The following is a 27,047-nucleotide window of genomic DNA, read 5'->3' on the forward strand; positions in this document are numbered from 1 at the left end:
TTGATCATCATATTTAATAAATAAAATAATAATACAGCAATATATTATAGTGTTCTTGCATTTATTTAGATTACTGTACCATTATTGTCCATCTTCTAAGAAGAAGGGATATATTGTTTGCTCATGCTGGTCAGCCAGTAAATAAAATCTATAAAAAGATTCTTTGAAAGCATAGAACAAAACCGAGCAATATTGTATCAGAGTCGGTTTGATTAGTCTGTTCATGAAAGGTAATGGAATGTGAAACACCTCTCATGCCCCCTAGCACTGGCTTAAGTGGAATTCTGTCAGGGTAAAAATTAATGTACTCCACGATCACAAGGTACCAGAAAATATAACAGCACATAGTCCAATTACGGATTTGGTTTTCAGTCAACAACTGAGGAATGCATCTGCCTCTAAGTTACAGATGTGCAGCACCCTTTGCCACAGCTTAAAAGTTAAAGGAGTAAAATACCTTGAAGTTGCAGATGTGCAGTACCCTTTGCTACAGCTTAAAGTTAAGGGGGTACAGCACCTTGAAGTTGCAGATGTGCAGTACCCTGTGCTACAGCTTAATGTTAAGGGGGTACAGCACCTTGAAGTTGCAGATGTGCAGTACCCTGTGCTTCAGCTTAAAGTTAAGGGGGTACAGCACCTTGAAGTTTCAGATGTGCAGCACCCTGTGCCACAGTTTAAAGTTGCAGATGTGCAGCATATGTGACAGCCTGAAGTTGCAGATGCACAGCACCCTGTGCCACAGCTTAAAGTTAAGGGGGTACAGCACCTTGAAGTTGCAGAGTGCCACAGTTTAAAGTTGCAGATGTGCAGCATATGCAACAGCCTGAAGTTATAGATGTGCAGCACCCTAAAGGTACAGAATGATGTTCAATGCCCTTAAGATAGAGGTGTGCAGTGTCTTGAATTTATGAATGTGCAACAGGCTGTAGTCTTGATTATGTATGCAGCTTCTTGCAGTTCATAGCAGACTTACAGCATTTTATCTCATAGTCAAACAAGACAGTGTGCAGTGTAAGGGCACTGTACATAATGTTGTATGCTTCTGTCAAATCAGCTGCAGAAAGAACTAATGCCAAGAAGTATGTGCATGTCAGTGAGATAATACTTGATAAAAAAAAATAATTTTATAATATTGAAATCTGTGGAGTGTTTGGTATTGTAAGCTATTATTAATTAGGTCCATATTTGAAGACCAGAATAAGAAGTGCATTTTATTTGCATGATTTACATACAACTTCAAAGCATTTGAAAAAAAAAATTGAAACATCCAGAAAACAATGTCAAAAAAAAAATGGTTAATAGGTGATTTCAGAAAATTCTGTTAACAAGCTAGCGATCACAGAAGTCTCGGAAGTGTGTAGGAGAGTTGTCACTTCGGCACAAAAACAGGACAAAGTGCTTCTTTATGCTGGTACAGTTATCTATTTTTTTGCGCTGAGGTAAGGGTATGTTGCTTAACCTTCATCCTGCTATATTTCTAACATGGGACTGGTCCATCATTCAGTTTAGGCAGTACGACTTATTATTCAAAGGGATGTTCACTGAAAATTTACTGACTGAATAGCGAACAGTGCAGACCATGATCAGCCTGCACGGATGTGAAGGCTGATCTTGGTCTGCACTGGTCGCAAAGGCAGAATCACTTGCCACCAGCAGGCTAAAGATTAATTGTGATGAACTTGATTATTTGATTGACATGTATATGCTTACACTCTACAATATTCTGAGGAAGAAATATTTGAAAAAATTTGAGATGTATTGCATAATATGTGATTAAACATCAGGCAAAATTTTATAAATCTTTACATTTCTAAGTCTGTCTAATTTCAATTTAAAGTGTAAAACTAGTTGCCACAGAAACAGTAAATGGGATGTTTCCACACAGGGTTGTTAGGTACAAGAAACACCGATCTAATTTGTCAGAAATTTTAATCAAATTCAAAATATATAACTTGATGGAAGGTATTCTAAATATGGAAACCGGTAGTTGTACTAGTAAAAGTCTTAAACTTTTCTGGTGTTCGGAAGTGTTGTTCTGCCCTTCCACCTCAAAATAGTAAGCAATCTAGGTACAAGTATTGAATACAACTATTTTGTGCAACACTTGAAATAATGGGATAAAGGGTCTTCTGAAGCAGATCGATACAAAAGATATAAATTTCACTATTCTAATTAGTTTAAACATCACTACATGTACTTGATTTGTGCTACTTTATATGAAGAAAAGATGTGATTCCAATTATCATAATGTATTACTCTTTATGTTTTTTTGTATCATAATTGCATTGTTCTTAAGATAAGATTTATTTTGAGTCAGCAGACTACATCTACATCTACATCTACATAATACTTCCAACAATCATTAACGATTATGACTGGAAGGCGCTTGTCTGGGCAGTGTTAAAAATGAGAAAACTCATTAGGTGCAAAGAATAAAAATTACTACAGGTGCTAAGTTAAAAACATAGTGAAGGAAGTTACTGCAGATGTACAGTGGCCAGCCGCTCAGCAAATATGTTGAGGCTGGGGCTGGACTGTACATATTGGGGAAGGCCATTCCATAGTCTGATTGTACGGGGGAAGAAGGAATTCATGTGGTATTGAGTACGGGACTGTGGAATTAGGTAGTTCAGGTTTCTGGTCGGAGTTAGATGGTTATGGTCGACGCATACATGATTTGTTCGGATTTTGTAAAAATAGATGAGAGAAGATTGTATGCGCCGTTGTTCTAAGGTTTGCCAGTTTAGGGTGTTAATCATCTGGGTTACACTGCTTGTATAGTTATAGTCGTTAAAGATAAACCGTGCAGCTGATCTTTGCACTTTTTCGACTTTGTATGAGAGGGACTTTTGCCAGGGGTGCCAGATGGATGAGCAATACTCGAGTTGTGGACGGACATAGGTGTTATAGGCTTTCTCTTTGACCTTTTTGTTTGTTGTCTGAACATTTCTTTTGATGAATTTAAGAGAGTTGTTTGCTTTAGAGGAAACAGTATTAATATGTTCAGACCAGTTTAAGTCTTTAGTTAGTGTAACACCTAAGTATTTAGCGGTATCGGTAGATTTCTGTTCCTTGTCATGCAGGGTGTAAGGAAACATGACAGGGTTTCGTTTGCGAGTAATTCTCAGCACCTCACACTTGTCTGGATTGAATTCCATTGACCAGTCCCGTTCCCACTTTTCAAGGGCATACAAATCTTTTTGTAGTGTTTGGGCATCAGATGAGGACTTGACTGTAAGGTATACTATGGTATCATCTGCAAACAGTCTTGCCTTACTTCTAATAGAATCTGGTAGGTCATTGATGTAAGCCAGAAAGAGACAGGGCCCTAGGACGGATCCCTGAGGGACACCGGACAGGACAGGCAGGGTGTCAGAAGTGCAGCCGTCTACAACTACTCTTTGGGTTCGACCCTTCAGAAATGACATTATCCACTGTGATACCAGGGGGTGGACACCCAGCTCATTAAGTTTAAATATCAATTTATTGTGATCAACCTTGTCGAATGCTTTACTAAAATCCATTACTATTACATCTGTTTGTTGACCTTGCTCAAGGTTGTCGTAAACTTCTTGTGTAAAGCTGATCAGTTGTGATTCACAGCTATGCTTAGATCTGAAGCCATGCTGGTACTGGCTTAAGAGGTCATTATTGTCAAAATGTGTCATGATGTTGGAGACTAGAATGTGTTCCAATAATTTGGAAGCTATGCAGGTAAGAGATATTGGCCTGTAGTTACTGGCCTTGGATTTCGGGCCTTTCTTATAAACAGGGGCGACAACTGTACTTCTCCAATCTGGCGGGACACAGCCAGTTTCCAGGGATGACCTAAATATAATTTTAAGGATGGGCGCTATCTCGTGGTGTAGCTCTTTTAGAACTCTTGGTGGGAGTTCATCTGGGCCAGAGGCTTTGTTTGGAGAGAGACAACAAATAAACATAAGCTCTCATGAGCTCTTACAACTGACTAAGAGTTCATGGTAAACATTTTTTAACATAAAAATAAAAAAAGAGCTATATAATGAGATAATAAATACATTTGGATGATCAAATTATAATAGTAAACAGTTTACACAAATTCATCAGCTACATTATTCTATATTTATATGGTAATTGAAATAGAATCTATACATCCCATTTTCTCATATTCTCGGGGACCTAAGCGGTTGTTTTTATTCCCAGTAACAGATTAACCATTTCATAAACAGCATTTGGGTGTTATTTTGTAGAAAATTCATTTGTCTTTCAGATGGAGCCATAAAATGTTACAGAAATTATCCCATTTAATTATTTTGTTACAGTATTTGATACCACCCTCACCTGCAGAAATGGACCAAGAGTTTCTCATATTCCCGTGGATTTAAATTTGACTTGCCATCACAAATAAGTTGTAGAATTTAAAGCATTAAAATTACCATTGTGTAAAAGAAATATAAAAATGAATTGCATAATGAATAATTTATGGCAAATTTGCTAACACCACCAGAAAAAATAAGGATTTTCTTGAAAATTCAGTAAAATTCCGATAGTTTCGTCAATTAGCATTCAAATCACTTGAAATTTTCAGTGTGTCAGTTTTGTACCATTTCTGTGTAGAAAATAACAAACATTAAACTATTTGACAACTTTAAAGCAAAAAACGAGAATATGAGAAACCCTGAGAATACGAGAAACAGGGATACAGACACTTGATTGTTAATTATTATAATATAAGCTAGATTCTATTTATATTATAATTATGATAAAAGAAAAAAGTTCATTTCATTGTACTTTGATATTATTATAAAATTGGCGACCAAATTGTATATTTTGAATACGTAAGATGTGGCTCAAAACGTGGTATTGTTGTCGCACCTTTTGCGTCCATGTGACACACCTGTAATTACTAATGTAAACAAATCAGCTCGCACCTTGCAACCTTTGACCCGCGTGACGTTGCATCTTGGGAATAATGTACAAGGCGTAGTCACGTGACTTCTTTGTGTGCTAGTCTCGCCGCGTGTGAGTCAGTGGAGCACTCAATCAGTGACTTTTGAAGGAAGATTCTACAGTTTCTGTGCTCAATTATTTAGGATATATTTACGAGTAAGCTTGGTGAATCCTTGCTCAACGTGCCATTATATGAATTGGATATGCTTGTTGAATAGTTAGCGCAAACGAGCTGGTTTTCTAACGGCCTATTTAGGTCAATGTTGACAATGCCAATGGCGATAGTGGGCCAAAGGCACGCTAGGCAAATGATGGCATTTTCAGGTCCGCCGGCTCCAGTTCCCTCGACACATGCTATCTTGACCGCTGCTGTAGCTGTCCCTTATTATCAGGTCGTGCCCCCACAGGATATTCAGCCAGATAGGCCCATAGGATACGGAGCTTTCGGCGTTGTTTGGTAAGTACCCCTCCCATCATGTTTTCCTTTCTTCCAAAACGGGTCATCGTGATTTTTACATCGTACCAACACTTCCGTAATATTTTTTGTATGAAAAATATGTGTGTTTGGCGAAAATATTGAGAACTGATCGGATATTCGTTCAGAAAATCAATGTTTCTTTCAAAATGATTTATTTTAGGTCAAGTCTTTGTTCTTTATCTAAACAGCTGACTGCTGTCAAGACATGTTTGTTACTCACCAGGGGTGTAGTCACAAATTCGTTTGCTCCCAATTTACCTAAAAGAGGTTTGTGCCATTAAGGTGTACTTTAATGTTTTGGTCTTTATTTTGTCTGAATGTTTACATGTATGTTAGATTGTTTGTCACAACCACTGTGTGGCAACTTTTGATTTTTAAGGATTTAAGGGATGAATAGAAGTAAAGTTTACACATTGAACTGTTAGGCGTAATGTGAAGGTAGCGCACAAAGAACTCAGATTTGTACTTCTAAAGTCACAGGACCGAACAGACAAGCAATAGCAATCAGCTTTGGAGATATTTGATGTCTTCGTACAAATGACACCACATCATCAACCTGACTAAAGTTGGTGTAGATAATTTTGAGTGATCATTATGCATGTGGTCCTGTGGCGGTCCAAATAGTTGGTTGTGTCATTCCGACATTAAGAAAATATTTCATTGGTGGTATCTTACTTTCGCGTACAAAATGCATTTTTATGTACACAGGTGCACAGTTAAAGATTGACTGCTAGAAACAATTCAGACTATTGCCAGTTTAGTTTGGAATGGCTTGTCTTTCTTGGTGCGATATTGTCATGTAATGATGTTGACACATTGTCACTTTTTTTTTAACGAAAGTTGCTAGTGATTTTTTTTTTCAGTCAGAGGGGAAAAGTATGTGACAGGCCAAAATATTGGGAGGAGTTTTGTATTGTTTTTCCGGAAAAGGGAAAAATGTTTCATATTGTATAAATTCCAGTTATCCTGGTGGGTTTTTTATCTATAGCAGAAAATTTAATATGGTATATTTTAAAGTAACAACAGTTACAATAATAACAATAACTTTCTGATGACAGTTCTAGCCAACAAATCTTATTCTTAAGGTTTTGTTCAACAATTTGTGGGGATTTTTTAGAATAGGGGGAAAGAAACTTTTTTTTTAGGAGAATAGGGCAGAATTTTGTCCTAAAAGGGCCAGGAAGCCATTAAGATGGTTGTAAATAGAAACTTGTATGATTTTCTCTGGATATGTCTATGTATGAACAATATATATTATGTCTGTAGTTATGTTCAGTAACTTTATAAACTTTGAATATGAAAATGCAATTAAGGGCTTAACATGTCCCAGAAAAGTCACAAATTAGCTATATAGCTAGAAGTAGCTATAAAACCAATAACAATAATGCAAAATATGTCAAAATCAAATGCAAAATGGTCATAATTGCATCCAAATGGTTTACAAGAAGAAAGACAATAACACAAAATTAATGGTCTTTGTAGTCACATTTTCAATAAATGCAACAGTACTTTGCTATAAATCATTACTGAAGTTTTCACTTGTGATAATCATCGTAGTATTTATATGACAAGTTTATAAAAGACTTATCGCAGAAATTCGCAACATGTACGGAAACTAAAACTGCATAGATCTCCATTCTTTGTGATTGTCTTTTGTCTCATAAACCATTTGAATGGAAAAATAACTATTTTATATTTGATATTGACATATTTTGAACAATTTTTATTGGTTTTATAGCTATTTCTAGCTATATATAGCTAGATTTAGCTATATAGCTAATTTGTGGCTTTTCTGGGACCTGCTTAAGGGGACATACTCATGTTAGACTTTCCATTTTGCAATTACACATAACTGTAATATTGACTTCAACTGAGAACTTTTTAAAATTGCATAATATACAGATAATTATATTCATAGTAAGTCTGAAACTAATGTTTTCATGGCGAGAATTTCGAGTTAAAAGAAAACTTTAAATAGAATAAATTTTAATGCATGATTGCTGCACGTTCTGTTTTGAAAATAATTTATTGTAATTTTGTCCTAAACTGTCCTATTACATTATACTATAACATTGATAGCATATTAATATCCAGATCTATTACATACGTATTAGTATATTTTGATAAAAAAATAGAGAAAAGAAAATAGTTCATTACCCTAATTGAGAGACAGAAAAAAGAAAATCCAATTTCTAGTGCAGAATGGTTCCGATCAATACTACAGTACAGCTGGATACACTGAGACAGAGGGCTGTGGAATGTTCACAGAGAAGCAGATTCTTGTTAACATGGAATTTCTTATAGATCTGTAAATTTGTTAGTTGATGTTTGACATGGCATCAGAATTGTTAAGCTTGGCAATGATTTGTAGCATTTATGCATGTTTTTTTTTTTATCTATTTGGGCCCAGTTAAATCAAAATCTACTTAAATCAATAATTTTTCCTAGCCTGCCTGCTTAGCTCAGTAGGTAGAGCGTTGGTCTACGGATCGCGGGGTCACGAGTTCGATCCTCGGGCTGGGCGTATGTTCTCTGTGACTATTTGATAAACGACATTGTGTCTGACATCATTAGTCCTCCACCTCTGCTCTGATTCATGTGGGGAAGTTGGCAGTTACTTGCGGAGAACAGGTTTGTACTGGTACAGAATCCAGGAACACTGGTTAGGACTTAGGTTAACTGCCCGCCGTTACATGACTGAAATACTGAACATTGAAAAACGGCGTTAAACCCAAAACAAACAAACAAACAATAATTTTTCCCGTAAATGTCTTTACTTCTCCAAGCAAAAATATCAGATATCAAATTGAAAGTAATCTGGTTCATATAAATGAAGAATCTGAAACCTTGAAGTTAGCTTTATCCCCATAATGAGCTTGCCATGATATGATGTAAAACATTAGCCAAGTTCTAAGATGGGGCTTGAGAGATTTTAATAGATTTCAGGCAAAATTTCTTAATAGCTACATAGAATGAATATCAGCATGTTTTGAATTTACCTGAAACTATGTGCTTAGATATTTGTGTGAGTATGAATTCAATCCAAAAATAATAGTGTGCCCCAAACTTGCAGATAATGTGCTGCAAATATTACAGATTGTTCTTACATTTTACAGTCCAGTGGTGAAGGCCAGTCACCTCTGTTGGTAGTGGAGACTGGCTGGAGTTTATTTTGTTAGTATGCTTTCCACTTGGCTTGTGAGGAGTCATAGGTTTTTCCTTTTTTTTTTGTCTTCAAAATATTGTCTCAAGTGTCACCTAGGGCTCTCCTTCAGCATTCAAGCTGAAAAGCCGCCATAATGACCTCAGTTGTGTTGACTTAAAAATTTAATCCAAGAAACACAAATGAAAATCATTACACAGCATGATGCCACCTTAGGATTAATCATTAAAATGGACTATTTTTTTTTTTACAAGACCCTGGTTAACAACTTGTAATTGTAAGAGAAATATTTAAGCAGATTTTTATAGGAAGATTGTTGGTCAATGTAATTCTGTCTGATCCTTGTATAAATGTATGCCCAAATTGCAAAGAGTAAGCCATTGTCATTTTGTTGACATGTTTAATTGCATACATGTATATATGAAAGAAAATAGTCAACAATAAACAAATTTGCCAGAGGTCATTAACATAGTTCGAATGTTAAATATATGTCACTTATATGTACCTTTCAGTAGGTATTAGCCTATTACCCTATTGTGACAGATGTGTGTAAGAAGCCTAATTGTACACAAAGCACCATAGGGCTCATTATGTCACAACTTGACATATATACCGAAGATGGTCATAAAATTTTGGACAAAAATGGAGTATTGGCAGTTTCTGATTTGTAATTGTTCATTCCCTGAATTTTAGAGATTTTAATTTATGTAATGAAAGTACAAGCACACTGCGCAAATACAAAATGTTATAAGGTGTTTATATGATCAGTACTTACAACAGTGGTTTTCAGACTTTAGAAACTTACCTAAACTTGAAACATATTGTATGTTTAAAACCGACTTCCAAGTAGAAAAGTATTTGTCATGTTTTAAGAACGCTATTGACAGAAATGCGTTGTCTAGATTCAGATGTTCAGCTCACAATTTACTTATAGAAGAAGGAAGGCATAGAAATATAGACAGAAATCTTAAGATTATGTACAAGGTGTAACATGAATGCAGTTGAGAAGGAATGTCACTTCCTGTTAGTGTGTCCATTTTATAGAGATTTACGAAATACCTGTCTACCAAACTATTATTGTCATTGGCCTAATTTGAATAAGTTTAAAACTTTGTTAAGTAATTGTCACAGTGGTATTATTAATAAGTTAGCTAAGTATATTTATCAAGCATTTGCTATAAGAGGTCAATCGCAATTGTGTACTTGTATTACAATTCATACCTATCACCTGTATGTCTATATGTGTATATTTATGCTATTCTCATATTCTTTGTAATTGTTTTACATACAGTATTGGCGATGAACATTGTATAATGTTTTGCCAAATAAACTGTTAAATTGAAATTGGTCAAGTTGCTACCGGTATATATAGACTTGCTTTAAATAGGACAATGATAAGAAAAAAGAAAATTGTGGGGGACAAAAATGACAACAGAAAATGCACACCAGTTCATGAGATGGTGATTTCAAATTTGGACTGTTACAATGCACATCCCCAGTCACAGTGTGACATGAAACAAAAATGACAACAGAAAATACACACCAGTTCATGAGCTGGCTCTATATAATGACTTGTTGAATTATGACCTTGCAGAAAGACAAAAGAATGATCTTGTGTTTACTTATTTTCTTTGTGACAGGAGTTGTAAAAACAGTAGTATGATGAGGGGTCATTTTCCTGTACAAGAAAAACATTATCTGTTCTTTGGTAATACACTAGACCAATAAGTTCAATGAACCTTTTATTTAATCTACTGTAAGTTGATTTACGGAAAATGGGTCACTGGATAATAAAACTAGGTCATTTTTTTATGTGCTGGAGTGCAATGACCTATATACAGTTGACTCTAGGAATGATTGAGAGAGGTTGTTTCTTATTATCAAATCAATACATACATTGAAGAGAATGGCTGTAGGAAATATTTCCACACATCAGTCACATGTAATGATGTATGATAACCAAAAGTACGAAAACCAAAAATAGGAATAGAATATAAACTGTGATATTGCATGCGAAAGATTCATTAAATAAAGTAATCATGCTAATAAAACGAATCAATGAAATGAATAAACTCTCTTACTTTTGTATAGAATAGTGTTGTTTCATAGGTTAATGGTACATAGGAAAAGCTTTGTGCATGTTCTGTGTGTACTAGACAACCTCAAATAGACTGCCCACCCAGTTACCATGGGTACCTCAGCACAAGGGTATGGATCAAGAATTCTTCCAGATTGAGACATATATTCCTCAGGATATTTTGACAAAGGACATGTAATCCCTGATTATGGCATAATATATTTTGCAAGACATTCTGACAGAAGACCCTAATTGAGATAATGCATTCTGCATGACATTCTGACATTCTGACAGAAGACTGTGTTTGAATTTGTTCATCCACAAAAGGGAAGTTTTCACGTCACTTAAAGAAAACAAGCAAGTACTGGTACAGTATCCAGAAACAATGTGGACTGTTGTTGGGTAACTTAAATGAAAAATGGTACCAAATACTAAAATTGTTGGCCTGTTGGTTTAGTTCGTTCCTGATGACACGTAATCAAAATTATGGCACCAGTGCAGGCTTTGTAAGGATGTTGACTTGAGAAACTTTAAGCCTTCTCAAATTCAAATGTACATAATTACATTCTTAATGGTTATTACTTGTACATATAGCCTCAACATTAAAAATTTTTTGAACTCCTAGATAATTAGTTAAAATTGAGATAATGCTTTCGAAATCTCATCAGGTCATTGCCCTAAGATGGACTTTATATATGATAAATTACTTTTTTTCCAGATAGCTCTTCAGACTGACAGATAGCTTTTCAGACTGACTGAATATTGAAATCATTACTTTTTCTGATATTTCAAAACATATACTGTTTTTGATCAAAATGAATTATTTACTCTTGGACAAAAATAATTTTCTGGTATTTTAACTACACATGTCAGAAGTACTTCTAGAAATATATTTGTTCAATTTTTCTTGTGGTTGGGCAATTTTCTTGTTTGTTAAAAATTTCTTTTTGTTTCATTTCAGGTCAGTAACAGACCCAAGAGATGGAAAGCGTGTTGCCCTCAAGAAAATGCCCAGTGTCTTCCAAAACATGGTCTCGTGTAAACGAGTGTACAGAGAACTTCGAATGCTCTGTCAGTTTAAACATGACAATGTACGTAAAAATTTAAACAAAGTGTTATAAAAAGTTTTTAATGAGAATTTGAGAAATCTTAATATAACAATTATATTGTTGCATTTTATATAGCAACTTAATTTAAATGGGACGCCATAAATAGTATTGTCGCCTGGGTACAGAAAGGTTTAATGCATTGAAATGGAGAACTTTTTGCACTGAAGCCTCGTAAAACATGGAGCCTTAAAAGTCTGACTTTGCCTGGCAGCTGAGGAGAATAATAAGGCTTCTTGCTTTATTAGAAATCATGTATACAATGTACCTTCATACAGAAGAAGATTAGTGCAATCCTGAGGAAATTTGGTTGTAACTTATAATAAGGAATATGTTGATTTTCATGTCTTTGAAAAATTGTATTCTTTGTTGACTTTTGAAAACACCTGTAATGTGTAAAAGCTTTATTTTATGTGTATGGAAATCATTGTTGTCTTTCAGTAAATTTAATAATAATATTTTAAGTTGCCATCTAATTTTTGACTGGATTTTGGGGCTTCCAGAATCATCTCGCTTTTTTGCTGTTAAAATTGAAAATTTTCATTGCAATAAAATAAAATTTATAAAAATGTAAGTGAAAAGAAATTATGATTGCAAGGACAACTGTTCGTAATATAGAAAACTGTTGCCAGCAAAAAAAAATCAGTCGTATTTGTTTTCATTTGAAGTAGTTAACATCAAGTTTAAGACAATATTGTATGGATTATTTATCCTTCAACTTGGTAACAGTTCACTAATAATAGTAATTCGTTTCAAATTTAGGGTTAAACTGTTGTGTTTGGACCAGACAGGATATTTGATACACCTTGCTTTAGAGGCCGCAGGTTGACATACATAAAAAGATAACCGTTTTTTTATGTTTTTAGATAGACAGCCTAGTATTTGCCACTTATTGACAGAAAAAATAAGTTTATGGGCATCTATGTTTTGATTTTCTGAAAATATACTTCATATTTTGGTTTCGGTTTGAATATAGATGAAGAAGTTGTTTGTATCCTGTCAAAAGAAATTGGAGTTTTGTATTGATTTTCCATTGGATGACAGTGTGTCCTTAATGGGGCCATAATTTGCAGAGTTTTGGTCAAGAGGCAAAAAATCCTGCAGTTTCTTCTGTCTAAACCTTATGGGAACGATAATTCTTAGAGATGTGGTGATATGTGCAGTGCATGAAACCAAGTCTGAAGCCTTCTGCGATTCAAAGAATATTAATTCATGAGCAAATAAAAATCTACATTGGTAATATATCAAGTGGACATTAAGAGAGCAAAATGTGAAAACACTAATCATAAAATAGCCTACAGGCATTGTTGTATATAACATACAGTGTTGGTAATGCTGAAAATGGTGTTTTATATGCCATTTGAGAAATTTTAGCCATTGATTGCTTTCCAACAGAGAACAGAGAAATTCTTTGTTTGGTTGTAACCCGAGAATAAAAATCAATATATCAGCATTTCCTGCGACAATGGTAACTGAGCGTGTAAGAAAATTAGTCATAAGATTTTGCCACAGTTATGTGTGAAATGATTGGTATGTCATTCGATATGATAATCCAGGTCACGATGATTTTACCCGGCTTCTACTCAAATTGAAACTAGTTGATGAATGACATTTAAAGTAGTCCTATATAGAGTATGCAGCTCTTTATATAAAATGTCGGAATGGAGGAAAATCAAACAAAATAAATATTTGCAAAAAAAACCAACTTATTTTCGTAAATATGAATATATATATGTATATGTATTTTTTTTAAAGACTGAATTTTGAAGAATTTTTCAATGCCTTAATATTTAAAAAGTTTAAATACTTCTCGTATTTCATGCAATTTAGGTTTTTAAAAATGCAATTGAAAATGATTATCTTGTTTTGCATTATTATTGTGCAAAATCAATATGAATAGAAACTAAAACATGTATGAGATTGTATATTGATAAAGCTTTGTGTTATGTATTGAGCTATGTAGATGAAATTGAGAAGACCCGATAAAGTACTTTTATTATGTGATTTCGGCATTCTCCTGTTTTAATGGAAAGTCCTTGTACACATAAAACTACATTTACATTCAAAGAACGTTGAATTTCCTAATAAAAATATGTAAGACAGTTGCCATTACAAGTCTAGAGTTATTTTGGTAGATTAATGAATTCCATATTTCAATATTTCAGGTTTTGTCAGCATTGGACATACTACAACCACCACATATAGATTTCTTCCAGGAAGTGTATCCTTTTTCTTTAAATTTATTAAAACTATAAGATTTGAGGGTAAGTGGGTAACAGTTTAGGCAGTAAGGGGGCTGGGTGTAGTTACAGCCAAGAGTTTAAGGGTGTTTTGCTGTTGAGCGAGACACCCTTTGAGGTTGGGCATATGTGTAATTTGACTTACTGAATGTCTTTTAAATTTAGTAATTTTATATTTAGGATTTCGAGTGTGAATCACAAGAATATTCTGTTAGTTTTAATGGGAAGTGTATCAGAACCCATTCCTTATACCAAAAGTCAATACTTTTTAATTACAAAAAAAACTTGGGGAATTTTAAGAATATTTGCGTAGAAATATCTCATTTCTTGTAATAGATTATAATATAAATCTTGTTTTTATGTTCTGTACAAGTATATATTGAGCTTGGATTGACTCGTGATCTAGTCTTGTTTTATAAATACTTTCATTTGAGCGTTTCCAGGGAAATTTACTGTATTAATAATTCATGGGGTAAGAAAACAGAACCATTATTGCTTCAGTTTTTGAATAGACAGACTTATTGAAATTCTGACCTAGTTTCAAGACATGGGGGCTGTTCATCCTGAAATGTTTAAAGGTATCTGTCTTGCTTTCATGAGAAAAAAATCACTGGAATTTTTGTACTAAGATATTCTCATACAATTAGCTTACAGTTACACTTACCATTGCTCCAAAATGTTATTTTGTGCATTTTGCTATTTAATTCAGTGGCATATTTGCCAGCATAATACTATTTAATTACTGTATAAACTGGATATGTAACCAGGACTTTTTTTTTTCGGTTTAAAAAAGACTATTAAAACATAATTTTTTACTAGCAGAAAACGTGTAAAACCTGGCACTTTAACGTAAAAGGGCATAAAAAGAATTTGTGCAAATGCTTTTCTTAAATAGGGTACTAAAACGTTCTAAAAATTGTCCATTTACAGCTGTCGAAATTTTCTAAAGCTGTTCTTGCATTTATTTTTGGAGTATTTCTCTTCTGTTATGAAGATTCTTGTAATGTTTTAAGCATGTTATAAACTTGTATTTGAATAGTTTATAGATAGGCCAGATATGCTTCCCTGAATACCTGATAAACTGCCGGGCAGATAAAAAATATCTTTCATCACAGGTGTGTTATACATTTTCAAGATACCTCATCCTCCCCATAGGTTCCTCATATCTTGTGTATCCATTCAACCGCAACGCTAAACATCCTTAAATGAAATTAACCTGTGGTCTCGAAATGGTTCTCAATGAAATTCATTGATAAAAAGGCCTTTTTGTGTTCAAAGTAATGAAAAAATCATATTTAATTTCCCATATCGTCATGAAAGCACATTAAATTTTATTATTTTTCTGATTGAATCGTGAAATTTATAAAGGAAATTTTTTATATTAAGGTTAAAGGAATTTTAGTTGCTTCATTGATATTACTTAGATGACCATGTGATAGATACTTATATTTATATTATGAATACAGTTGAACTTCCCTTAGCGGTCACCTTGTTCAAGTAACCACTCAGTTAACTTCTTCCAGAATTGAAATTTTGTTCTAATTTCACCCTTACCATGCTGGACACGATTGGTTCTGCTTTTGCGAACAGTGTAGATCATGATCAGCCTGCAATCCTTGCAGTCTGATCTTGATCTGCACTGTTCGCTATTCAGCCAGTATCTTTTTGGTACGCACCCCTTTATAACAGTTAATGATACTGTCCAAATTGGAAGATGGACAAGTTCATTATAGAAATTTAGCACAGTAAGGGTTAAGCAGCCAGATTGTGTCATTCCCTTGGCTTGCTTACCCTGCTAAAGTTTTAAAATCCGACTGGTCTATTATTCAATTTGGGCAGTACCATTTATCATTTAAAAGCATGTTAACTAAGCGTGTTAACTGAAAATTTATTGACCGAATAGCGAACAGTGCAGACCATGATCAGCCTGCACGGATGTGCAGGCTGATCTTTGTCTGCACTGGTCGCAAAGGCAAAATCACTTGCCGCCAGCAGGCTAAAGGTTAAGACAGGTTTGAATGTTGCTGAAAAACAGGTGTTGAAATTTGGAAGGTACTATAATATTTTGATTATCAGGAACTTCTATCATTTGTTTCTAGAGGCAGATGTTTGGTATTTTTTGGCAGTGTTTGCTATGAGTAAATTTGTTCATAGAGAATTTGGAAGAGCTTCATTCATTGTTGTCTACCACGATTACGTGAAGTGTGCTGTAATATTGCTGACTCATCAAGGTAGTAGATATGTATCATTGCTATGAGAAATGCTGTAGTAATAGTAGTAATTCTCGCTGCACATATTTGTCATTTTTGATGGGAAAAAATACGTAGTAGTTTCTTCTGACATAGGTTTTCAGTCGTCTGTACTAAGGCAAAGATGGTAATGCATCCTTAGGCATTAAAAGCAGATAACTATGCAGAACAGTTGAAAAAACACCTCTGAAGATTTGCACTTTAATGGCTGTTTATTCATGCCTTCATTGCTGTGGTCATTTCTCGTTAGGAGAAACCAGACTGTGGTAACTCCAAGGGTGTTGCTACTCTGTAGGTGATAATCCCTTGAAGAAAGTTTACCCTTTAAAGAAGGACACTTAAGACATTATGGTCTTAGCCCACTAGTAAAGCTGGAATTATATAGTTTCCAAAGTTTAAATATCTTTAAATGCGAAAAAAAAATGTTCTTTTTCCTGGAGAGGTTCAATCAGTTTGTAACCATTATCTACATTGATTTAACATGTTAATATTTTTCCTGAACTTTATTGTAATGAGTTGTTATAAATATGTTTAAGGCAGTCAGTTATAAAGTTCCCCTGAAAGAAATTTGTGTAAAAAAATATAAAGAAATGCAAGCTTTTATCATTTGTAGAAGCCAGTCTTATAAACTCTTAAAAGAAATGCAGGTCTATCATTTGTATACGAGTCTTGTAAATATTTTGGTTTACGAGTCATACGGAATCTTAAGCGTGGTATCAACAATATGTGGAATTATTTACATAAATTCTATAAATATCTTGGCAACTATTTCAGAATTAATGAGATATGATATTAATAACCATGTCTACATAATGTTCAGTACAATTTTGTCGGTATGTTTCTGACAGCAAAAGAATAAAAATAGCTTTTGGATTGTTTTAGTGCATTGGTATAGTGAGTGATATGAAGGGGTCGCAATTGCTAAGGGGAGTGGTAGTCTAGTGGATAAGGTGTTGGCTGCTCAATCCAGGGGTCATGGGTTTGAGCCCCACTTTGGTCACAACCATGATTTCTCATATGACACCAGTACTGTTTTTTTCAGGAAGTGGACTGGAGACTGGTTCCAATAAGATTGAAACTTTCATCCCATTTGAGCTAAAACAAATTAGTATAAACTAAACTAAATAATTGGGGTTCAAATCTGCAGTCTCATTTTTGAATGGTTGAAATTTTGTCAACTAGAGCATATCTCTTCTTTATTTAAATATATCAAGTTTTAGCAAAGTATTTCTGCAAGCTGTTGACAAAAAAAGATGTTCATCAAAGGAAACATTGCAGCAGCCATGTCCAGCTAATAAATGTACAACGGAGAAGAAAAAGAAGAAATGATTCAAAAGGTCGCTGAGAGGTCTCTGTCCTTGCAATTTGAATGGTCAGCATCAAAAAGCCTTGTTATTTGCCATTCAACATTGCAGTACTGATCATATAGGTTAATTAAAAGTCAATGAGTCAGTGACTTTATAAACCGCTATATGTCTATTGAACTTACTTTCAGAATCCAATTTTCCATCAAAAAAAGGAGATGGTCATTAAAAAAAGATGGGAAAATACATTATAATTACTGTAGTGGACTTTGATATTTTATATAAAGAAACCATATTGATCAAGGAAATAGTCTTTAGCGTATCATCGCAAATGGCAAAACATGTTGTTTTTTTTATGTCTCGAAAAATGTCCAAAACTGTTGGCTTTCCTTTAAAAGTCAGTGATGCAGATAACATTTAGCCAATTTTTACAAAGATTTTAAAAGGCCATGAAAGCATTTGTCAACAAAGCCTTTTAGCTGTTTTGACTTTGCCAAATTTATGTCTGTCTTCAGCTTGTCTTTTACCCCACTTTAAAGAAAGAAAGAAACAATTGTACAGTGCAACGTTTTGCAGAGCAACAAGAATTGGTCCCATAGAGAGGGTACTTGATTGTTTTGATTCTTATGATGTAGATTGTTGCCTTGACAGTTTATAAAATTGTTTGCAATTGTTTTTAGGGGAGGTAAGTCTTTGCTCTTGTTTTAAACAGAGCCCTTTACATTGAAGCTGGCATTAATTCCACTGTTTTACATGTCCTAGTAATTGACCTTACGCCAGTGTTGATTGACAGGTTCCAACTGACCAATCAGATAACAGAACTGATAAGCCTTGTTGTTAGCCGCCATTTTGTCCGTCAAACTTAGTGCCGGACTCGCCAGTCAAAGAATATAAATACCACCGAAAAATCGTCCAAAATGGTAAAAAGGTGACGTTACGACACCTTTACATTAGACACAGGGAAGAGAGTGTAATACTAGAGCGCTTCCCTTTTCCAAATCCACTCTCAGACCTCGAATATTGTCAACAATGTATCAGGCTCTGCGGACGTCCTCAAGAATAGTTGATCTTAAAAATCTTATAAGAGTGTTTAAAAGCAAAGCAATTCGACTTAGCACTCATTGTGTTATAAAGTTTTAATTTTTTCATTTAAATCAGTGTAAAATTCTATGAAAATTAACTTTCTTATTTAACAAAAGTGCCTAGTATTCTTTATTCAATAGTAAAAATATTCCATCAGTTACCAGAGAAACTGGTATGTTTGATGTTCTATATTATTTGAATGGTAACGTGTAAATATTATGCCTTAATGTACCGGAAACATGATTTATGCATTTTTTAAGGTTTACATCAATCTCCCATTGTGTATGTTAAGTCATACCTGGGTGATAATACAACAAATAATAAACATGATAAAAAACTATGATTAATATAAGATTATTTTTAATGAGTCTAATCAACAATTTTCCAGGCGCTCAAAGTTTTGACTTAGCACTCGGTGTGTGCTTTCGTTCTAAATTTCATTTTAATAGACAGGGTAAACTTCGTCTAAAATTCCAGAAAAAATAGCATATTTCGTATAAAGAAGATATGTTCTTAAACAAAAAATTATACATTCATTCTGTATACTTTATAAAGAAATTTGGTAGGCTCAAACATTGTTTTAAGCTGCAATGCGCCGGTATATGTCTTGAAATATGAATATGGACTATATCATCGCCTTGGACTATATCTTATCTATTTATCATTTACACGTTTTAATTCTAATAAGAGAACTTTCTTTACTTATACTTAAAACACATCATGTCTAAGTATTAGACATTAAATGCTATGTATCTGAATAATGTTGAACAATGATATGAGCATCTTAAATGAGTTCCGGTATTTCGAAATCCGATGTTTCTTAAATGACACAAGTGACAATTTTTACATGTAAATTACCTTATTTAATTTATCTAATTATTTTGAAATAGGATTCAGAATCCACAGTCTGATTTAAACCTTAATTAATAAAAATCAATGTTCTAGTCTGCTTAATATAGTCATACCCTACATGATTTCCGGGAGATCGAAATTTGACGTTTCTATAATGAAAAAGAAACGGACAATTAAAGAAAATCCACCAAATCAGCTATAATGGTTTCAGAGATTTCCGTCTTTTTTACGTGTTTTCCGCTCGGCCCCCTGACTTGTTTAGTTTTCCCCATACTCGGGTACAGTTCCCGGCTTTTAACAACAACGTATCGTTGTTTTTTTTTGTAGAACTTATGTTTCGCTACAGAACATCCACTTATTAACGTGTTTTGTGTTTTGTCTTTCACTTTAGAAATACGTGTGAATTGAGGTAGCGTACGCCGAAATCAACTAGAATGTCCGGCAAAATATTTCTGCCGTCGCCATTTGATTCCTTTGTTTGTCGGGCCTTGCATGAATTGTTCCCCCTGAAAACTGGTAGGCGTGGCTACAGGCTATCTGGCGTAAGGTCAATTTAAACTTGTAAAATAGAAAAACCTGTAATTAAAGGAAGGTAACTGTTGTTCAGAGGTGTCTGTTAAAAGAGATGATACCGTTGTTGCCATTTGCTTCATAAAATTTTTCGGAACTGGTCCAGATTTCAGGCTTTTGGCTGCCAGAATTTCCTTTAGTAACTACATTGTACTATTGAAAACTTTAGAAAGTATATTTTGACTTATTTAAATCATCAGCTTTGTCCAGTGAAGTCTATAGATATCCTTGTTAGATAAAATAGAAAGTCTGTGTGGAGGTATATGCATACTAGAGGTGTAGGTTTACCATGTTATACTCTGCCTGGCATTACCTGTTTTATGTGGTGTAGCCTGTCAGTAAAAGCTGTTAATGGAAGGGCAACATGTGGTTTTATGGTGCAGGTTCATTGCTGTGGCCCAAGGTCACTGCACGTTGGTGTGAGGTCAATGCACATTTTGTGAGGTGATTTACACACTAAGGGCAATGTTTTAGAGTTTTTGCAAGAGAAATGGAGTTTTGAGCTCAGGTAATTATTGGTTGATTGACAGCTCTCATTTGCTTCATTTGACACCAATGCATGCTATAAAAATTGATGGTTTAGCAGCTGACCTGAATAGACCTGCAGTTTATACTATAGTAGAGGGAGGTTTTCAAAAATCCTTTATATTTCTGTTTAAACAGTTCAGACTATTTTTCCTTGAAGAACAATTGTTACACATGACTGGTGAATTACCAGTGAAGACAAAAAAAATAAAATGAAATTGATATAACATTTATGATCAAAACATGTTTTATTGTAATTGTTTTAAACAAAGATATTTTCTCAGTAGTATTAGTTGTTCCTCCTTGTGACCAAATTCGTGTTTCTTTGTTCATAACATCCTTGTTTGATTTTTTGTAATTCAAAAGCAGCTTTGTTTCATACATACAACAGGAAAATTATGAAAATCTCTTTCTTCCTTATTCTTCTGTCAGTGGTAGCCATGGTACAGCATGAGGAAATAATCTACAGGAAATGACCGTTGAAAATTGTTAATATCATCCTGTTTTCATTGATGGTGAATTTTTTTCTTGTTTGACCAAGTTTGTACTTGAACATGTTACATGCATTACAGTGACAATATCCTGCTTCTGTTCAGATTTTAGTGGTTTGATTCCTTTACATTTAATTTGAATTTTGTTGTTTTTCTTTTCAATAACTCAGGTCATGTGTCAAATGACTTCATGGTTGGTAAAAAAAACAAGTTTAATTTGAATGTAAAAGAGCGATTTTGAATCATTTGGCGGTCTTGCCTGGTTCCACCCAAGGTGTTCCAAAACCCAAAATGTGCGTAAATATTATACAGGGATGAGTTAAATCCAGAGTGCTGAGCAGTTTGTTGAATCAAATCACAGTTGAAAATTGCAAGTGAAATTCTTCCTGTCCTATAGAGTAGGAGTTTTTATCTTGCCCATTCATCATCAATCAGGCCCAAGTTACTTTCATTATATCAGCTACTATAAAAAGGTGAAACTTTACAATCATGTCGAGACAAGTAACCTGTTTTCTAGGTCACTAGGTTTTAACTATATTTTTTTCCATGTAAATTGACATTCAAAATTACCTATTATGGCCAGTTAAATATCTCTTTCAATCTCTAACTTTCATTATTTATGTCAAGTTGTACTTCATATCGTTACATAGTACAGATAGAATCAATTGTTTTGTTGTTGTTTTTTTGGGATGGGCTGAATACAGCTACATGTGTATTAATTAGTCAGAAATGGATTGTTTGAAGTGTTAGTAAGAATGATACATGTTCTAAGTTACTCAGCTGGCTTTGTTGGCCAGAATTTTTTTACATCAGAAGGAAACTTATTACAAGTCTTATGCCGGTATAAGACTTATTATAAGTGATATTGGTTGCAATGTTTTGGTAAAATATAAGTCTTACGTAAATTTGTAATTTATAAAACTTTATTTTGTAATATTTAATGGTCTTTGGTATAAACTTGTTGGGATGTTTCCGAAAAGAATCACATGTAGAAGTAACTTTTGAAATGATGAACAAGACAAAGGTTTTTAAAAAGGATTCAACACCTTATTATATTTCTCGTTTTGAGGGGTCTTCTTGGCTGCGGTTTGCAAATCACTTTCACTTCACCACTGTGGAATTGAAACTTTTTTGTGTAGAATTCTTCCATGTTAGAAAGCTTTCCAGTTGGCGCTTTACAGAAGTTTTGTGGTTTTACCTTGATGCTTGCCCTTGCCTTTAGTAATGCCCAGCGGGGCACCTTGGGTCTTCCTCCACTATTAAAAGCTGTCAAGTTGCCATACAACCTGTTTTTGAGTCAGTGTTACCTTAAACAAAAAAAAGTATTTTTCATTCTGTATTAATAAAGTTATTAAAGTTTTTTCCCTAGGGTTTTTTCTGAATTCTGTTAATTTCAGTGTTCTGGACACTGTGTGCACAGAATAATGTTGGGTTGCCTTAATTATGACCTGGAATTATAGCTAAGAATTTAGCTTTTTAAAGAGCCTTAAATTAATGTTTTAAAGTAGATCTACTTTACACATGAAAAAATGCATTGGAAATTGAGATAATGTTTATTCCTGTAATTGTTTGTTATTTTCATACTGTTAAAAGGTTTGAAGGTTAAACTGTCAACCGAGACAACCGTATTTCTTGTTTGTATGCATGCAGTCGGTGCTATTTATGGCAAACAAAGGAAAACAAATATCATTTTGACTGTATTTTGTAAACAAAGAAACATGTTGGTATAGTTTCATGATGAAGTTGGAAAATTTTTCTTTGTGTCTTTGTGTGTATTTGTAGATTGGACTTGTAGTACTTCCGAATCCTACCCAACAAACCCTTTCTTTGTTCAGTTTATAACTTCACCTAATGATTAAACTCTGCAAAACCACACAAAGAAATCGGTAGATAAAATGTGTGGAAAGGGAGGGAACCTTCTGTGTGTAAATGGTGTATGGGTTTTTAATACATTTCTTTATTACTTAGATTTTTTTTCTTTGATGTTGTGAGTGGTGGTGAAAATTACATTCTAGAAATCTGTACACTTCAAAACATGACATTATGATATTAATCAGATGTCTGTATTTTGCTCTGATGATTTCTACTTTTTCTTCTTTGTAACATCCGCATTTAGGTTTAATTTTCTAAGAAAAAGAAGTTTAGTTGCAAGATACATTTTCTGGTCTGGGACATTTTTAATGGTATTAGAAAAGCACTGTGACACAGCAAATACATGACTCTGTGTATTTGATTATTAATAAGAATTTTCATTAAATTAATAAAGTATGTATAAGTTGTCACATGACTTCCAATTATCAAATTTTTAAGAATTTCTTTTTATTTTACAGACTTGCAAAAGAAAAAACTACAGTACCAACTTGATATTTTTTTTACAGTAAGACTAGTATTTAGTTGCTGTTTGTTGTCACAGGGGTTGAAAAGATGTATTGTTATGTGTATAATGAATCTTACTCACCAGCAGCTGATGTTTCATCATTATGCTAACTAAAAACATACTGTGTGATATTGAAATGTGTGTTTGTGAAGATTCTTTGTTCTTATATTTTTAATGATATAATTGACCAAACTTATATTTAAATGATTGTTTGACTTTGATCTATCTGTTGATGCAATCTTTCTTACGAAGAAAGGATTAATTGAGTTTTGTTTACTGTTAAGTAATAACAGTTCGTTAACCTTTAGCCTGCTGGCGGCAACTGACTCTGCCTTTGCGACCAGTGTAGACCAAGATCAGCCTGCACATCCGTGCAGGCTGATCATGGTCTGCACTGTTCGCTATTCAGCCAGTCAATTTTCAGTGAACACCCCTTGGAATAATAAATGGTATTGCCCAAATTGAATGATGGACCAGTCCACTTTAGAAATTTAGCAGGCTAAGGGTTAATTACTTTTCTGTCCAAAGCACTTTGCGACAAACAGTTTGATGGATGCCAATGAAACTACACAAATGTAAAGCATGATGTCAGAGAATGTGTGTCACACGCAAAATTTGGGTCACAGACAAGGTGTAAATACAGACAAAACTGTATTAGCAGCCAGCCATGGGATTGACACAACTAGGCTGCTTACAGGGGAGATGCTTGCTTTTAGAACAAGATGTCTAATAGACTATGACAGCCTGTTTAAGGCAGGTGACTGTTTAATGCAGGTGTCAGCTAAGACAGGTTTGACTGTACAAAATTTTAAGTAATGAATTAATTATTCCTTTATTCTGTATAGTTTAGTAACATGATATCAGTTTTGCAGTTGTGGGGTTAGAGGGTTCAGAGATAATGGGTCCAGACCTGTTTGAGGTCATGGCCATACCTCTTCAGAGGAGACATATCACTATTAGTAAGCTTTTCCCAGAAACTGAGCGGGATCCTGATAGGAGATACTTTAGTACCTTGAAATTAAATAGTATTATTTATTTTATAACTCACACGGTATAGTAGTGAACAGTGTACTATACGATTGTTTTGTACTATGTAATAACAATATGGTTATGAGTCAATGATACATTATCATGTCATAATAACATCTTGTAATGTGTAATATTTCATAAAACCATGCAACTTTGATGTCGGCAATACAGTGTAAACTTTATGACCGCATATCATCAGTTAACAACACAGTCCTCGTACTAGGGCATATTATTTACATTAATAAAACATGATATAGTTACACGATTACAACTTGTTTGTTTTGATCTTTTATCTATATGCAGTTTTCTGTCAGGAATGTTTAAATACGACAGACAGAATAATTGCAATTCATTATCGTTGATTCATTATCTTTTATTTTCATTTTTAACTGATTATTTCATATGTCACTGCCTAACGTTTAAAGTTTAGTAGCCCGTTCAAATACATTAAACTCTGAATATCCGAATATTTTAATACAAAGTTTCATTACAAGTTATTATTATATTAATATGATGTTTTAGTAAAAGGCATTGAATAACATTATCAAAAATGTACATGTCTGCACAGTTTTCTTGGATACATAATTATTAGCAAATATAGTGAAGATTCATGACTTTAGCTTGCAGGTAGCACAAATATAAATAACAGCATATAAAAAAAAATAAATTAAGAAAAATTTCACCTGAGCTGATGATTGCTTTACCATTCAGAATGTACAAATTAATGTACTTGATTCTACATCAAACTCACAACTGGATGATGACTATAAAGAAACTACGCTCAAGTCATGTGTGCTTTTGAAAGTTTCACCAATTTCAAGGTAATTGGGTACATTATAACTATTTTGGTTTATTATATTGATTATTTTGCTCTCGATGCTCTGCTTGCATGTTGTTGTTTATTGGTACTGTTATCGAACATAACTTTATCAAGGGAAGGACTTGTATCTATAAACATGATCATGAATTTTCCGGAAGATTCACTTAGGGAAATGAATTTTCACTAGTCTTTCTGTGATCTTGAAAATTAAGGGACATTTCATTTTGTTAATGAGGCAAATTTAGACATTCATGTATAGAAGAAATAAATGACTTTTGCGTTTTAAGGCTCTTGACAAGTAGTGGGTATGGTCACACATAAAGACTCATTTTTACATACTCTGTCAAAATTTCTTTGTGTGAAAAAGTGCTAGGAAAACCACTATGTGTGAAAGTCCTGTTTTCAAAAATACATTTTATATTTCACAGGGAGAAATTTTTGAAATGTTCTCCTTGTTAGAAAATAAATCATAAAATGTGATGTAAATGAAATTTCTGTGATCTGTGGGGGCATCAGTGTAGTGTCTTTGCTTTCAGCAAAAGAAACTTTGTTTAGGTTTCCAAGACCATAAGATCAGACCTGTCCAATGCAGGATAAAAAACTATATAATTATACCAGAGTGCACCAGTAGTTTATGTATAAAAAAATGTGTAATGTGAAAGCACTCGGTCTTGGTATAATGTGAAGGTACAATGGCTTAGGAGTGGTATTTTTATGGTCTGCTAAGTCATCTGGTAAAGATTGATCAAAGTTAAAAACCGGCTGTCATTTCAGTGTAGACTGTTGAACTTGATTAACTTTCCTTAGATTTTTCTTTCTATTGATCAAGAACTGAGGGCATGTCATACAAGGAAAATAATAGCCTGATGTTTTCCAGTACTTAGTACAAATAATGTAAATAGAATTAAGTACTGATAGTTGTGGGATGGTTATTCAAGTCTGCTTGATTAGTGCAGTGGGTGGAAAAAAAATTAGTTTGATCTGCATGACAATATGAAAGATGACAGTATGTCTTAGGACATTGATCCTCCACCTGATTCATATGGAGAAATTGCATTTTGTTTGTGGAGATCATAGTCTCAGTACTGATACAGAATCAAGGAGCACTTTTGCTGTTACCTAACTAAAAGTAAAATATGGTGATTAAAGGTATACAAGATGTGAAATTTTCATATTTGAAAATATGAACAGTTCCAACATATTATATTGTATACAATTATGAATTTAGATTTTGTTAGTAGGTTTAAAATAGTCGTACTTAATACTGTAACTGGGTACTACCACTAAAAAAAAAACAACAAAGAGGTTTTTTGAACAATAATTATTGACTGCCACTGCATGACATTTAATTATGAATGTAGCTCTACATACCAAGTCAATTTATATACCTGTATTGAGTGATGTTAAATAAGTTTTATGAGGATTTTGTATATTTGAATTTAATATCTCTAGATGAAATATTTCAGTGATAGATGGGTATTTGATTTCTTTAAATATGCATGTTTTGAATATTTTTGCATGTCTGATATGTATGTAATATATTAACATAATTATAGTATTCATGTGATATGTAAAAAAATGGAACATTCCTTGACACTGTACTCAGTTATGTGTTAACGCCATTGATGCAGAGCGATCTACATAAAATCATTGTTTCACCACAGCCATTAACATCAGATCATGTCAAAGTCTTTCTATACCAAATACTCAGAGGTAAGTGGAATTTAAAATGATCTCTTTTAACCTTAATAGGA

The 27,047-nt window shown here is 33.7% G+C and overlaps 1 protein-coding gene across 1 annotated transcript in view; it reads left to right on the plus strand.

Annotated features, from left to right (window-relative positions):
* Nucleotides 1-4,964: 4,964 nt before the first annotated feature.
* Nucleotides 4,965-27,047, plus strand: part of LOC128547380 (serine/threonine-protein kinase NLK-like) — a 41,540-nt gene continuing 19,457 nt past the window's right edge. The window contains exons 1-4 of the mRNA XM_053519986.1: nucleotides 4,965-5,386; nucleotides 11,609-11,738; nucleotides 13,919-13,974; nucleotides 26,900-27,006. Of these exons, the coding sequence (XP_053375961.1) occupies nucleotides 5,190-5,386; nucleotides 11,609-11,738; nucleotides 13,919-13,974; nucleotides 26,900-27,006 (490 nt within the window). The 5' untranslated portion in view covers nucleotides 4,965-5,189. The remainder of the gene's footprint in view (nucleotides 5,387-11,608; nucleotides 11,739-13,918; nucleotides 13,975-26,899; nucleotides 27,007-27,047) is intronic.

The sequence above is a fragment of the Mercenaria mercenaria genome, chromosome 12, assembly GCF_021730395.1.
Source record: "Mercenaria mercenaria strain notata chromosome 12, MADL_Memer_1, whole genome shotgun sequence".
NCBI classification, from domain to species: domain Eukaryota; kingdom Metazoa; phylum Mollusca; class Bivalvia; order Venerida; family Veneridae; genus Mercenaria; species Mercenaria mercenaria.